Source organism: Mytilus edulis, chromosome 5 (genome assembly GCF_963676685.1).
Source record: "Mytilus edulis chromosome 5, xbMytEdul2.2, whole genome shotgun sequence".
NCBI classification, from domain to species: Eukaryota; Metazoa; Mollusca; class Bivalvia; order Mytilida; family Mytilidae; genus Mytilus; species Mytilus edulis.
In genome coordinates, this window is record NC_092348.1 from 22,796,794 (window position 1) to 22,813,553 (window position 16,760).

General features: G+C 31.9%; 1 protein-coding gene across 1 annotated transcript in view; it reads right to left on the minus strand.

Annotated features, from left to right (window-relative positions):
• The window catches only part of LOC139525436 (uncharacterized), a 55,164-nt gene that overhangs the window by 16,262 nt on the left and 22,142 nt on the right, over nt 1–16,760 (minus strand). The window contains exon 3 of the mRNA XM_071320762.1: nt 8,957–9,262. Coding sequence (XP_071176863.1) covers nt 8,957–9,262 — 306 coding nt within the window. The remainder of the gene's footprint in view (nt 1–8,956; nt 9,263–16,760) is intronic.

Below are 16,760 nucleotides of genomic sequence, written 5' to 3' on the forward strand. Positions count from 1 at the left end.
TGTTGCTGATCTTTATCTAAATGTACTTTTTGTTGTACTTTTCGATAATCAATTGATTTAATAAAAGAAACAAACTATATATTTACTCGGAGAATACTAGATCAGATAATATTACACATCGGCTTTATGGCACGCCGTTATTATATTTATTCAATTTCGAGATATCTTATATAAACTAATTGAGATATCTTAATAACAAAATGAGATATCTTATATATTAATTGAGATATCTGATTTATTAAATAAGATATCTTATATATTAAATAAGATATCTTATATATTAAATAAGATATCTTATTAAAATGTTTATAAAGACATCTTATTAAATATATAAGATATCTTATTTAAAATATAAGATATCTCTATTAATTTATAAGATATCTTATTAACTATATAAGATATCTTTTATATAGTTAATAATAGAGATATCTTATTTACTTAATAAGATATCTTAAAAAATAATAGAGATATCTTATAAATTTAATAAGATATCTCTCTTTTCTTATTTAAGTTGAAATAAAGTATCCCTTATGGTAGAAAAAAATCCACCAATCATATAATCAATAGCAATTCAGTTCGATGTTGCAAATAATCTGGTTACCCTTGCAGTTTAAGTATTAAAAGGAACAGTCTAAAAGTTGGCGCAAATCTAACATGGCAAACCAAAGAGAAACTGACAGACTTTCTGAAGTTGTGGCCATCGGGCTAAATGCCATTGACAACAGTGTCTCAGCAGAGAGTAGGCCAGGGGCTATAATGGAGGATTCGGTGTATAACAGAACACTAAGGGCTTTTTCACGTCACCGTTCGGCACCTGGTACTGATCGAATAAAGTACTTATTAAGTAGTCCTCATTTTCCAGTCTTCATTTCACAGGCACTTGTTTCTATCCATGGGAAGATCGACTATCCATATAAATAGAACTATTTATATATGGATAGCCCAGGGACGTATATATAAGTGGGCATGGATAGAAACAAGTGCTTCATTTACCTTGTTGGATATGCCCATTCTGACAAAATGTGCATGACTAAAGAGCATCATTCATAACCTAATTTTGACAAAAAGACTGTATTTCCATCACACAGCAATACAGAGTGGAATGGGGATGTCTTATAATTTTGTAAAAACATTATTTATTTATAATGGGGGTATGAAGCCCTTTTCTTTCTGTTTGTGCAAACAAATATATGTATTGAATTTTTTTACGGACACTGTAGCTTTATCTACAAATAAAACATGACCTCCGTGTATTCGAACAACAGTGCGGAAAGTGTTGTTAGACACCATTTAATCAATCAGACAATTCTTTGAATAGTGTTTTCTATTTTGTCAGATGATGTGCCTCTCATGTTTGGGTTTTGCCTCTTGTAACAGTGTAAACCGTGTCAGAGTGTACAATAAAATCTTGAATCTTGCTCATTCTTTATAAATCACACAGAGCCATACACTGTACATCATTCGGTCGTTGGTCACAGTGGCAATCACGCCATATATAATGACAGCTTGGAATATATATTCAATTTCCTGCTTATTTTTTCTCTCAATAAATTTAATTAACACATACTGATAGGAAACATATTTTAAGAAAAATAGATGCTGATTTCATAAAAAAAACCACCTTAGGATGGTCAGTAAGTATTGGACTATTAAATCAATTTATACCAAATATGATAGTCCAAGAGCAAATGAAAATTTAATTATATTTCAAATCCTGCAATATGTTTTTTACACATACCCTTACACCATTTACACATTCAATGAAACATTCTGTGTCACATTCAAGCACACTACAAACTTCAGAATATGTGTTGTTCTATTTATGTATATATGTACCATTCTCTCTAACTTTGTATTTAGTTTATGAGAATAAAAGATTCTAAAACTGCAGAATATTTTCTTTTACAGCTAACTTCTTAAAGCTTGTAGAGTAAAACTTTGGTTGGCTTGCTTGTTTTGTTTGTATAAACATTTACCCAAGCTTAAATGCACTTAAGATTGTCATCTTCAAACAATAAATATAGGCAAACTTAAACCTGTTAATATGATAGTTAAATTCAATTGGAATGTTATCTAAATTATTATTGTACAATATACAAACAAAGCAAGCAATGTAACCAAAGTCTTGCTCTACATGCATTAGGAAATTAGCTGTAATCTGTGCCTTCTTTTTAAGGTACAGTAAACAGGTATATAGGTATATATAGGGTGTAAAGTTTTTTTTAAAGATTATATAATAATAATATTGCAAGGTAAAGAAAAGATGCTATTTAAATAAAAATAAAAGAGAAAAATTCTCTAAACAACTAATTGACCCCCCTCCCCCCTTTTCAGACCCCCACTTATGTATCTGTGGCCTAATTCTTTATAAATTAGAAAAAAATCATGAACTGGGACAACTGTTTTGGTTATCTATATTTTATTTATATCAATATAATATATTATGCTAATCATCAATGATGTGTTTATTTTAAAGGATAATCAGCATAATACTAGCAGACATCAGTAAGGGAATATATGATCAGTGTCTGACAGAAAACACTACTGGGCAATCTCAAAATACACAGCAAAACTGACTTATTTTCCTTCATGTGGTGTGATTTTCAATGTGTCACAACTGACCATCATAACCAAATTACATAGAGATTTTAGTTTTTGTTATAAAACATGTTTCACAATCATTGAAATTAGGGAATGGGTGATCCTATTGATGAATCTATTTGCTAATGTGTATGTGAAAACATTTCATCATTCCTGACACTTTTTCTTTTGTTTCACATTTCAACATTTCTGACACTTTTGCTTTTGTTTCACATTTCATCATTCCTGACACTTCTGCTTTTGTTTCACATTTCATCATTCCTGACACTTTTGCTTTTGTTTCACATTCATATTTATAATAAACAATATTAATAATTTAGATTTAATATCCCATGGAGCACAGCTAAATATACTTTATCAGACTGATGAAATCACAATTTGTACACAGTGACACATTTATGAAGTAAAAGTTCTGTGAAACATCCTCTTTTTTTTTTACACAATTAGGACACAATATCACATATCATATATATTCCACTTTCTTATAAATTTTTCCTTTGTTTGATCATGAACTATTGCAGTTAGTTATTCATTCATTCCAACAATAATTTCCTTTTGTTGAACCTGCTTTTTCATACAGTAAATGTTGTTCTCACTTTTTTTTTAATAAAATTAGCTTCTAATTTGTATTCCTTTTAAAAGTTGAGTTAAAACAGTCTTGTTTCCATTCATTTTGTCACACATTATGTCATATGTATAAGTAAAGAGTTGTCTTTTCAGGAAAATTAATTTTCTCTTTATATATCATGTACAGGAATCTGATATGAAAATAATATCCTTGTTTGGGTTTCATTTGTTGATCGTCCTTAGAATGAAAAGTGCAGTCCTTGTGTCTTATTTATTTTATCAAATGTGCTATTATATTTGAAGTAGCCATTGTTTCTCATTCATTTTAAAATCCTGCAAAAAAAATAATATTATTATATACAATATAATTAATTTATAAGCCCCATTGCTATGATACATGTATAATGCATAATATCTATTACTTCAATCATTGTACTTGATTTATATGCTCTTTATGTGCCCTGTTATTAATATTTTGAACATAAAAATTATCTTATTGTTATTCTGATACAAAAAGAGAACTGCAATATAATCAAATTTGAGTAAGCTTTATAATTAGCCTATAAGCAGTGGTTGGTAAAACCAATAGTAAACTTACATGTTTTAATAAAATAATTGCCATGTTTGTTTACTTTCTTAACAAATAGATTAATCTAAACTCATAAACAATTAATCTTTAAATAGCTTTCATATCATTTCATGTGACTATAGAATAAGTGTCAATAACAATAATTATAATATTTGAATGCTTACATGATAATGCAGACTTCCCCAGTTAATAAAAATTCTGCAAAAGACAAATATAAAATTGCATAATCAAAACTTTAAAAGCACTAAACACACCAAAAGTTTTTTAAAACATGTAGGAAATAGGCAATGAAGGAGCTACTGTTTTAAAAAAAACCTGTTAGGTATTTAATCTGTATGATATTGAAATATTTACATCAATGTAGATTGACAACTTTTAAAGTAGATTTAATAATCACTTATTTGGATTATAACATTTTAATATTAATTTTATCAAGCAAATCCTACAAGTAATCAATAGTCTTTATGTCAATTGAATAAAAGTGGTGATCAATTTAAAATTTTCATGTCTATTACTAAAAATTAAATTGGATAATATATGAACTGAGATGAGCAAATTCTCTCATTTTGTAAAATCTCAGTAGCCTGTTAACTGAAATATGACTTAATACATGTAGTACACTTTATTTGTTTGTACATGCATTTATAAATTCTTTGTCTTTGTATGACTGGTAATTTCCCATAAACTTAGAAAATGACATTTGGATATAATACTATTTGTGAAACAAATCCAACTTTTATATTCATAAAATTCATGCCCAAATCACAATGAAAAAAAAACCAATTCTGAATTGAAACAGTGTCATTTTCTGTTTAACATGTAAAAAAACACCAACATTGTTCATTTGTGTGGGTGGTGTATAAAAGTATAAAAAATGACTAAGCCTAGAGGTAGACTGGGTGGATATAATAATATAGGGGGGGCACCCCTTACTACAAGTTATGGAGCTATGTATAGTTTTAATTTATTGCATAATACTCTAAACCAAGGAGGAATTAAAAAGGGGGGTATATTATTATGTAACAGTTAGCTTGGAAAAAATCAAGTCTAATATAACTAATATTATAACAATCTTTCTCCGAGTATTGTTTCCATTTAGCTAACTTTATTGATTCATATGATATGATAAGATCAACGGTTTTCGCTGTCGTTTTTTTTTAATAAATGACGAATTATGAATGTTTTGAAGAAATGCGTACCAGTGATAAAGAGTTACAATTAACAACGTATTTACCTCAAAATGTATGCAAAATCCATCCACCTTTCCATTGTGATTTCCATTTGCCGACTTCTGTGACAAGGTGCTCAACAGCTGATGATAATGAGTGTGACGTGACAAGCTAAAAATTGACGTTGATGAATCTTAGTTTTTGGCGATTTTCTTACTCAAAACTGTAAGTGTTCAAGGGAACAATGATCATGGGTGAAGATATTGTTAACGTCGCAATGCTGTTGTCAAAAAACAAGAAGTTGATAAATCCTTGACCTCGGTGTAGCCAAAAACTCACCACTCCATAGCAAATTCTCCCAACGTCTGATTGAGCCAATCAAAATTCGCATAGTTTCGAAAATGTCGTAATAGATGAAATTTCGATGCAATCAGCAAAAATCGATTTGAAACCGCATTAACCTGCCCGCGTTTGCCTACATACTCAATGGAATCGGCTGTAACTAAAAACTCGAATACATTTTAACAGACAGTGGTCATGTTTGTTAATGAATATTGTTTTTTCCAAGATTCACTCTTGAAAAATCATTTGGTAACATTTGGTCAAGTAATTTCAGAAAAGATCTTTTTGTAATTGCGGACGCCAAGACAATACATCAACCTCACACGACCCCTCGACACAGGTGAGCTTATATATGATCTTATAGCGATTCGGGTTGATAACCAGTTGAAATCAAGCCAGTTTTGTGTGTGTGTGTAGATTTGTATTGTTTTAAACTGTTATGACCTATTAAAGTTTAATGTAGGTGTTTAATCTAAGAATTTCTTTTTTAAACTTATATACTTGTTTTATACTCAATTGGTAGTATGAAGCTACGAGATATTTTAATTTTTGAAATTGAAGGCACAATTAACAAAGCAAACGGTAGTTTCAAATACTTTTAAAAAGATTTTTAAGAATAATGTATCCTTGTGTTGATCCCATGCTTAACATAACAAAAATCTCTGTACAAAAGTCTGTGAATTTTCTACAAAATTAGTGATTTTATTTTCACCAAATTCCCTTTTTCTACCAAATACAATAATGAACTATAAATAATAATGCTTTGCAAGAAGTTTCCTCTTGATATATGTACAAAATGATATCTCTATTATTCATTGTCTGTGCTGTTTTGATACAATTGTAGTTTGCACATTTCGTAATTGACAGGCCACAGAAGGGTCATAAACCATACACGAAAAGATAAAATATTGATCTAAGTACTTAATTTGCATCTCTGAACCCCCACCCCCGGCTTGTTTTTTTAGGAGGGTGTCTAAAAATGGTCGATTACAGACAGCCGAGTACGCTTTTTACTTTCAAGGCGTGTTTACGTTGATTGTTAAAGTCCTGTACAGTCGGAAACCAGGTTGAAATAGAACAAAAGAATTGAAGCTCTATGTTAGAGAAGGAGTTAAATGTTTACTGTAATGTTAACTGTAGTGACAAATTTTTTAAAAGTTAATAGAAACAAACAAAATTGCAATTTTCTTCTCAACTACGAGGTGTTTTATTTTAAAAACACCATTTGCATAAGTTTTCAATTTATCTAGTACATTATAGTTAAGCAAAACAATTAGATATCAAGTCGACGACATGGGTATCTTTCAAGTTGGATGAAGAAAATGCATAACCTCCGATTTTTATGAAAAAATTACCACGGACGGAAAACATATCAATCTATTAGTTCAGTAATTTTCGTGTCTGCCCTTCTATTATGTGACTGAAGAAAAAATTAAAAAAAATGGGTAACAATTGTATCGAAAAGAGAAAATCGAGTGCACCTTTTTATGTTAGGGCGTGTTTGAGTTGAGTATTTTGTCTTGATATCGTACAAAGTAAGAATATTTCATACATCGTCTCGCTTCAGATTCTATCATTTTTATATATTAAAGCTACAGGTTGACTTTATAACACACAAAAATTACAGTACTAAAAGATGAAATATATGGGTCAAGTGAAATAGCTATCTAATGAGTCACAAAACAGAGAAGGTGTGTTCGAATAGCTATTTTTTTTACTGAAAGTACTTGACGACAGTCTTTCAAGTTGGATGATGAAAATGCATATCTTCGAAAAATTCTACCTGACAACCGATCAGACAATAGTTTTAAGTTGAATCAATGCAGACAAGATTATTAACTGATGCTCATTAGCTAGTTGATACATTTGTCCTTTAAAATACAACTGACATATAAGGATCGTAATGGTGCAATATGGATAAATTTATCGGTTTCCAAGAGCAATATTGGTAGCGCGTCATCCCTACAATGGCTTCCATTTCTAGGATTGTGAAAATGAACTGGCGTAATGGGGAGATAACTTTGACGAAGTAGACTTCTGACTGTGTAAACGGATAGATGGAAACAAAAATGTTTGATATATCTGGCTTTAGATTCAGTTTTTTAAACATAAATTAAGGCTACATTTTAATATAATAATACTAAGAATTCACAATATCAAAAAATGCAGAAAAAAAAAATGAATGAAGTGAAATATCTTAGTAAGGAGTCATTACTACAGAGAAGGTGAGTATGACACACAAAACTTAAAAGCTTAGAAAAGCTTAGTGATATTACCAATATTAAAATAAAAGTGTATTTTAGTAGGGTATTTTTTCCATTTACTCATTTTCAATTAGAATTAAGGCACATTTGATTTTTATTCATAACAATATTTAAATATAGAAAAGTAGGACATATTGTTCACTTCCTCCCTCGTAATTCTTTATCAAAAATATTTATTTATTTTGGAATTTTGAAATGAAAAAGCTAAGAAATCTTAGCTTTGTTAGTGTTCTCTAGGTTATCTCGTCTTCATTCTCTGAAATATTCTAGTCTGCCCTTTCATAAAATAGTGAAATGTTTTTTAGTGTTCTATCGAACTTTCGAAAAAAAAATACCTGACAACCGTTCAGACAAAAAAATTATGTTGAAAAAATCTTACAGATACAGCAAGTGATTCTAAATAGCTATAAGATACATTTTTCTTTTAAAATACAACTTTTAAATCTTACGGAAAACTATTTCAAGCTTAAAACTTTCACCGGCCCCCATCCCCCCCCCCCAAAAAAAACAACAAAACAAACAAACCCGCAATACTATTGTCATTCTTATAGTCAGCACTAAATTGTTCACAAACAAATGTGTTTTAAGCTGCTAAAGACATATGATTCAAACACTCAGAAAGTCCTTTGTTCTATATTTTTGCTCTTTATTTTTATGCAAAACCTTTTTACATTTTTATTTTATGGGTTATTGTTGAAAGTCGTACGATGACGTATAGTGTTAACAATACTTCCTTTGGTTTCGTATGGAAATTTGTCCATTGACAACAAACATACCACATCATCTACTTTATATAAGTATTGTATAAATTGCAACGTATTTTGGTGATATTGCAAAATGATCGTAATCCCGAAAATCGTAAACATATTTTCTTATCTTAAAAGCGGGCAAGAAGGGTTCCATTAACAGGCCAATAAATAAGATTAATTTAAAAAAACAATAAAAAATAGGGGTATTTTTTTCTCTCAATAACAGGAAACAGATTCACAACAATGTCAATTTCAAGAAAGCAAACAACAGTTAATTAGTCAATAACAGTACAGCATCAATGATCTTGAATATATGCCACTTTTAACTAAAATATAAAGGCACAGAACCAGGACCGTTTTTCTAATCACCAGCACATCGTCAGGACAATTTCGTTTTGCGAACTTGCACGACTTTTGCAATAAAAAATTGTTGTAATATTCTTTGAATGGTACTAATGACGTACATGTATCAGAGAAAAATTAAGCAACACAACGGTTGTTTTATTGCCGTTCTGATACAATGTAAACAAACCCACTAGCACAGAATCAGGACCCACCAGCACCTGACAGGACCAAATCACCAGCACAGAACGTTCTCTCGCAGGACAACCATACCCACCGTGATTACTGGAATCCAAAAGCAGGGAGAGGATGCAGCTTTGATACATTACTCACTTGATTCAAATTTCTCATTGGATATCGTAATCTTTACTTTAACAATGGTTTTGGTATCCGTATCAAGATTACAAATGTCAAGGAAATCTTTTAAAAAGGACTCAACAGCCAGTTGAAATTCGTCGTCGTTTTGCAAGAAACTTAGCTGAGCTGAAGTCTGAATAACAAGTGATCCCTTGTAAACAAACTCTATTCGGAAAAATTTGCCCATCAGAGATGAAAAATTTTCCAAGGTTTCCTTGATTTCATCTATATCCCAGCTATCTGGTGTTGCCAGTTTCCATTCCAAATAGCATATGCCATCATCTGAAATGGAGTCAAAGAAAATATATAATAAAAAATGTAAAAAATCATTGAAGAAACACCCATTTAACATATAATACGACCGCAGCGCTTGTTCCTAATGATTGTTTAGACTGGTAGTTTTAATATGTGTCAAAACCACCCCAGTATATAGTAGATAATATCCGGTACGGTGGCGGACAAACTTAGAATTTCTGTAGATATTTTTGTTGGTTTTTAGAATATTGAAGAATATGCATTCATGTTCCAGAACATATGATTTTTTTTGGACCGTACGCGTACGGTCTGGTCCGTATGCGTACTTCTTTAAAATACTAATACGCGTAAGTCTGGCTTATTTAAGATGTTGGTCAAGTTTATTAGATACAATTGTTTATTACTGATCAACATAACTAAAATCTCTAATTAATCTAAAAAAGTTAGTTGTTGATGAAATAAAAACTTAATATTTTAACTATTTAAAAAAGTTCCTTAATTTCATCTATTTAGCTCCTGTATATATCTTGTCAGTAATACATGATATGTAATCATGCTCACTGAATTTGAAGTTGTCGGAATGTTGGAAGAAAAGATTTTAGAATATTTAGGAACTTTACAACACAAACCGTCAAAGATACTGGACAAAAACTATATAAAACAAATCCGTCGAAAATGTGATAAAAGCGTGTCAAAAAATGCACAGAATGAATGCAGTACTTAGCTTTGCTACTCTAATAATACTAGTTGTTGATAGCATTTGTCCTGATTAGTGTGTAGGGTTGATGATATATTTCTCGCTATTCACCTAAATGTGATAAAATTAATTTGTAAAATCTATAGATTTTGATAAATGTTTTTCTAAAATTAACCCATAATGTCCAATAACATTTATGGTTTACATGTACATTTTTTTTTTTTGTAGTTCGTCCTATCATATGGTCCAACCGTTCGCGTATGGTTGGACCGTACGAGTATACGCATACGGTCCGGTACGAGTATACGCATACGATACGGTCCGGACCGTATGCGTACGGTCCAAATACTCATATGGTCGGGAACATACGCATAACACTTATTTTCAATTGTGAGATGTAATATTTTCTACAACCGTTCTAGATTAATGATGAAATAAGTAAAAAGGAATATTAAAATGGTGAATTGAGTGAACTATGCCTCGAATTTGTTAAATTTCTCTTTAAATTTTGCACAATATTCTTACAGAAACGTATGGAAAGAGAGACAGTAACAACGAAATTGCACGACTATAGTATTTATAGGCACCTCACTGTTTGCATTTCTGTGCATGGAATCAAAGAAATGGGTCATGTAATAAGTAAGTAAGTAAGTAAGTAAATGTTTATTATAGTGACATGTGTAATCACATTTCAGTAAAGTACAAATATATTACATACACAATAAAATACACCCGACCCATTGGGTCTATAAGTCACTTTCAAATCATAAAACGTAATTCTTTTATCACGGATTTCAAACAAATTAATAAAAGGTAATATTAAGCTAAATTTCAAAATAATTAATTAATACTGAAAAATTCAAACTTATATATAAAATAAATGTCAAGTTGAATGCAAAATTAATTAATAATGAAAAATTCAAACTTATATAAAAACAAGAATGTGTCCTCAGTACACGAATGCCCCACTCGCACTATCATTTTTTTATGTTCAGTGGACCGTGAAATTGGGGTAAAATCTCTAATTTGGCATTAAAATTAGAAAGATCATATCATAGGGAACAGGTGTACCAAGTTTGAAGTCGATTGGACTTCAACTTCATCAAAAACTACCTCGACCAAAAACTTTAACCTGAAGCGGGACCGACGGACGAACGAACGAACGAACGAACGAACGGACGCTCAGACCAGAAAACATAATGCCCCTCTACTATCGTAGGTGGGGCATAAAAATGAAGCTATTAGAAGATCGATTTAGTAAATGTCAAGTTGAATGCATAATAAATTAATATTTATAATAAAGAAACTGGAAATATTCAGATTGACCCATGGAGTAACCTTTTTACATTTTCATATTACAGTCAAATACAATCAATACTGTCAACTGGAATTGCAATTTAATGTTTATCAAACTGTTCAAGTATATAACACTTCACGTCTATGCCGGAACGCTTTCACTGTATACTTAGCCAGCTTTCTAGGGTAGTTTGTCATCAAAAAGATAATTTTTTCATCGTTTGTCATATTTAATAGTTCATTGCCCGAAAATATATCATTAAAAGTAGATTCTCTCAAGTCATTATATAAGGAGCAGTGGAGAATAAAGTGACACTCATCCTCCATGGAATTGCTGTTACAGAACTTACATAAGCGTTCATTTGGTTTTTCGCCGCTATATCTACCCGTCTCTAGTCTCAAAGGAAGAATTCCACATCTCAGCTGTGTTAGGAAAGATCGTTCAGTTTTGTTCAAATTTAATTTAACATAAGTTTCTATTCCAAAATTAGCCTTTAGTTTCACATAAGTTCTCAACTTTGGAGTTTTCACAATGTCATTTGCCCATAAACAGTTATAGTAATCCTTCAAGATGGATTCGAACAAAGTCATACTTATAACGTCCTTGTGCTCAAAATAGTCCACTATACCAAGCTTTGAAATCAGAACACCAATTATTTTTACATTTTTCATAGTCGTGATTGAAGGCTTGTTTTGTAATGCGATTGTCATCAAATTGAACAAGTCTATTCCAGAGACGCACAATATTAGCCCAATGTCTGTAGTGGCACGGGATCCATCCGATATCCCCATAAATACCAAGAAGTGGGGCAAAACGATGAACTCCTAAAAAGTAACGTATAGCTCGGTTCTGGATGTTCTCTATGGCTTGAAACTTTCTGTTCCCCCAAACTCCGGATGCACAGTCTAGTATAGGCACCACACACGAGTAAAATAGTTTTTCGAATGACTTTATTCCAATCTCTTTAAATGAGTGAATGTTAGAAATTATTTTTCCAAGTGCTCTACCAGCCCCTTTTGACAGTGCTTCGGCGGTTGTGGTAAAATTTCCGTTAAATGTAAATATAACACCCAAGTATTTGTATTGGTCAACAACTTCGAGTTTATTTCGTCCGATCCAGTCTGCTTACATTTTGATTTTCTGAAGTGAACACATTTTGATTTATTGGTGTTGATTAAGACTCTCCAGCGTTTACACCAGTCCCCGAGCTTATCTAACAATAATTGTAGATCGTTTTCGCTTTTAGCCAATAAAGCTATATCGTCTGCATAAAGTAAGGCCGATAATTTCCTGTTTGAGATGTCAATGCCAATATTCAATTCGTTCAGCTCAGCTATTAGGTCATTTATGAAAATTGAAAATAATGTAGGCGATAAATTGTCTCCTTGTTTTACACCAGTTGTACAGGGGAACCAGTCAGTTAACTTTCCATTCAGTTTAACACAAGATTCGGAACTGTTGTAAATGCTCTTTATAGAGTTGTAGATTTTACCATCTATATTATTAACTAACAGTTTATAAAGCATCATTTCTCTGTCAACAAAATCGAAGCATTTTTTTTAGGTCAATGAAATCCACAAAAAGTTTATCGTTGTTTCGAATTGCACTATTCAATGTAAAAATATGGTCCTCACAAGAGCGGTTTCTCCTAAAGCCGTTTTGTTCGTCAACTAATTTATCGTTGTTTTCTAAATAGTTCGCAATCCTCTTATTAACTAAAGCGCTGTATAATTTACTGATACATGATAACAAACTAACACCTCGATAATTCATAGGATCTCTAGCGTCCGTATTATAGTCTTTCAAAATAGGACAAATAATCGACTTTCGCCAGATCGACGGAATAGTACTAGTATCGAAAATCCACTGAAAACGATTATGCAAGGCATCTATTATTACGGGATTCTTCAAAACTATGGAAAGCCATACGGGACCCCCGACTCCGTGCAAGTTTTACAGTGTAATAATACAGTACTTGTACGGCCGTGTAAGATTACCGAATCCCGTGAATGTTTTTGCCGACTCCGCGAAAGTTTTGGACCGACTCCGTGAAAGTTGTTGACCGATTCCGCGAATGTTTTATACCGACTCCGTGAAAGTTATGAACCGATTCCGTGAAAGTTGTTGACCGACTTCGCGTTTTGGAACGACTCCGTGAAGTTGTTGACCGATTCCGCGAATGTTTAATTCCGACTACCTTAAAGTTATGAACCGATTCCGTGAAAGTTCTTGACAGACTTCGCGAAAAATGTGAACTGACTTATTGAAATATTTTGTAAATTCCTTTTCGTTATAATGTCTGAATGGATTTTTAACATTCAATTCATTCAAGTACGTAACATGCCAAAATTGAACATTGCAAGAATGCAGCCGGCTCTGGTTATTTTATAAACTACATTAGTGATCTAAATAGTTCTTCTTGAAATGATAAAAACAAATTTAAATGAAGTGTACATGAGTGTTTGGATTAGAGTCTTCATACTTGTTTTCTTTAACTTTTTCGACTTTTTTTTCTCTCTATCCCTTTCTATTCTTCATGATTTACCATCCCATTATTCGTTTTATTTTCTAGCACTCCACTATTCTCATTTCTTTTGTATCTGGCGCCAATTATTCTCATTTCTATATTATTAGCATATTATTCTCTATTTTGTAAACCGTATCCACACCCTCATACGGATATTATTGATATCATATTTTAAATTGTGATATGGGGAAAAAATATAATGCCTCAAAATGCTTGAATGGCTCGTCCTGTTAATATAATTCACGTGTAGATATCAACTTAATGAATTGTGATGTGGGAACAAACTTAAATATCACATGTTCCCTCAGCAATCACATGAATACAAATGACCAATTACAAGTTAGATGTTTCCAAGACAACACCTATAATGTCATATGCATGGGACAGTTTCAAGAGTATGAATTTGTCTATCAATAACTACTAAGTTAAACAAAGTAGTATATTTGGCGAGTATAAAGATGTCTATGGAATTTTCTGTTATTAGATTTATGGAAGATGTGGTATGAGTGCCAATGAGACAACTCTCCATAGAAGTCACAATTTATAAAAGTAAACCATTATAGGTCAAGGTACGGTCTTCAACACGGAGCATTGGCTCACACCGAACAGTAAGCTATAAAGGGCCCCAAAAAATTACTAGTGTAAAACCATTTAAACGAGAAAACCAACGGTCTAATCTATATAAAAAAAAAACGAGAAACGAGAAACACTTATGAACCACATCAACAAACGACAACAACTGAACATCAGATTCCTGACTAAGGACAGGTACAAAAAATTGCAGCGGGATTAAATGTTTTAATGGTACCAAACCTTCTCCCTTATCTGAAACAATAGTGTAACATGACAACATAGAAAGACACACTATAAAATATCAATTGGAATGGCTTAACTCAATAAAAAAACGTAGTAACACAATGAACATACACTGAACGAATAAATTTGATCTATGATACAATGTAAATACAAAGTTGATAAAAATATTAATATTAATAAAGTCAAAGAAACTAAACAGACTCAAAGATCAGTAATACAAGATAAAACAAAATAGAGATTTTTGTCATGAAGTCTATTCTCATCTAAAAGGTTGGAGAGTATATATCTATCCTTTGTTTGATATGCCCATAGATCAAGGTGAGCGACACAGGCTCTTAAGAGTTTTTTTTAACGCTATGCCAAAATTCGATATTGACAAAAAAGAATAACAACAGTATTAAGACACTACATAAAAGCATAAAGACATATAAATTCACCTCATGAAGTAGGGGATGTTCCCAGGTGCTCCTGGTGGGTAACAAGAATCTGGTCAACACGTGAAGCGTCCGGTGCTTCTTTTCGCTCATTGTCAGGGTTTATTCGCTCTCTTTTTGTCGAGCCTTCGACTTTAGTCGAAAAAGCGAGACATAGCGATCCTACATTCCGTCGGCGTCGGCGTCGTCGGCGGCGTCCACAAATATTCACTCTGTGGTTAAAGTTTTTGAAATTCTAATAACTTTCTTAAACTATCCTTGAATTGTACGAAACTTGGACAGACGCTTGTTTGTGTTCATAAGATAGTATCCAGAAGTAAATTTTGTAAAAATAAAATTCCATTTTTTCCGTATTTTACTTATAAATGGACTTAGTTTTTTCTGCCAGGAAACATTACATTCACTCTGTGTTTAAAGTTTTAAAAATTTTTGATAACTTTCTTAAACTATCCTGGAAATGTACAAAACTTGGTCAGAAGCTTGTTTATGATCAGGAGATAGTATCCAGAAGTAAATTTTGTAAAAATAAAATTCCATTTTTCCCGTATTTTACTTATAAATGGACTTAGTTTTTCTTCCAGTCAACATTACATACAGTCTGCAGTTAAAGTATTTAAAACATTTTTAAGATTCTTAAACTAGCCTGGATTTTTACCAAACTTGGACAGAAGCTTCTGACAATCAAAAGATAGTATCGAGAGGAATAATTTTATTGATTTTTTTCATCATTTTTGATGAGTGTGTGATTAACAGCAAAAGTAGGCGAGACACTGGGTTCCGCGGAACCCTTACACATTTTTTTACTGTACGAGCGATATATGTATACCGCGAACCACAATGTGAACCTTTTTTGGGAGTGAGATCAGGATAAAGTTCGAATATCACGGCCCAGGCCGCGTGTAAATTTCCAACAAATCTATGGCTTCCATGAATTATTTCTTAAATAAAAAACGTCGTATCAACTATCGGAAGCCCTCTCGACCGATCATATTAACGTATTTTCTAATGTGCAAATCATATAAGAATTATTACTGGTCTTTTCCCCCTTCCTAAGACAGTTTTACGCTTGACGAAAGCAAGCTGGATAACGGCTCCTCACACTCGAATCAAGCTTAAGCAAGTCAAGTTTATAGATATAAGCCCATACCGCATAGTCAGCTATAAAAGGCCCAAAAAATGACAAATGTAAAACAATTCAAACGAGAAAACTAACGGTAGGCTAATTTATGTACAAAATAATTTACGAAAATTAAATATGTAACACAGCAACAAATGACAACCACTGAAGAACAGGCTCCCGACTTGGGACATGCAGGCACATACAGAATGTATATGTTCCATCTTCAGACATAAATTTATTTACTCTGTAACCTTTTTTAACATGTTTTTTTTTTTAAATAATTGAGTTTTTATAAACAAATCTAGCGGAAATTGTCATAACTCATACTTATGTTATATTTCCTATTTTATAACACTTATGTAGCAATGTTACATAATGTTTTCTTATTTACTAGAACCGATTTGTTAAATTTATTATGCACTTTCTCGTAGCTGAATCTGTGAATCAAGAATAACATAAAATAGTTAATTCTAGCTTTATTAAACTCTAAACAATGGAATAATATACTTCCACATTTAAATATCAATTATAATATGGGTTTTATTGATGGGCGATATCTTTTTTGCGCCTAAAATGAACTCATTTGCGCCACAACTTATTTACGCCAATGCTACTTTTGCGCCACTCCAATTTA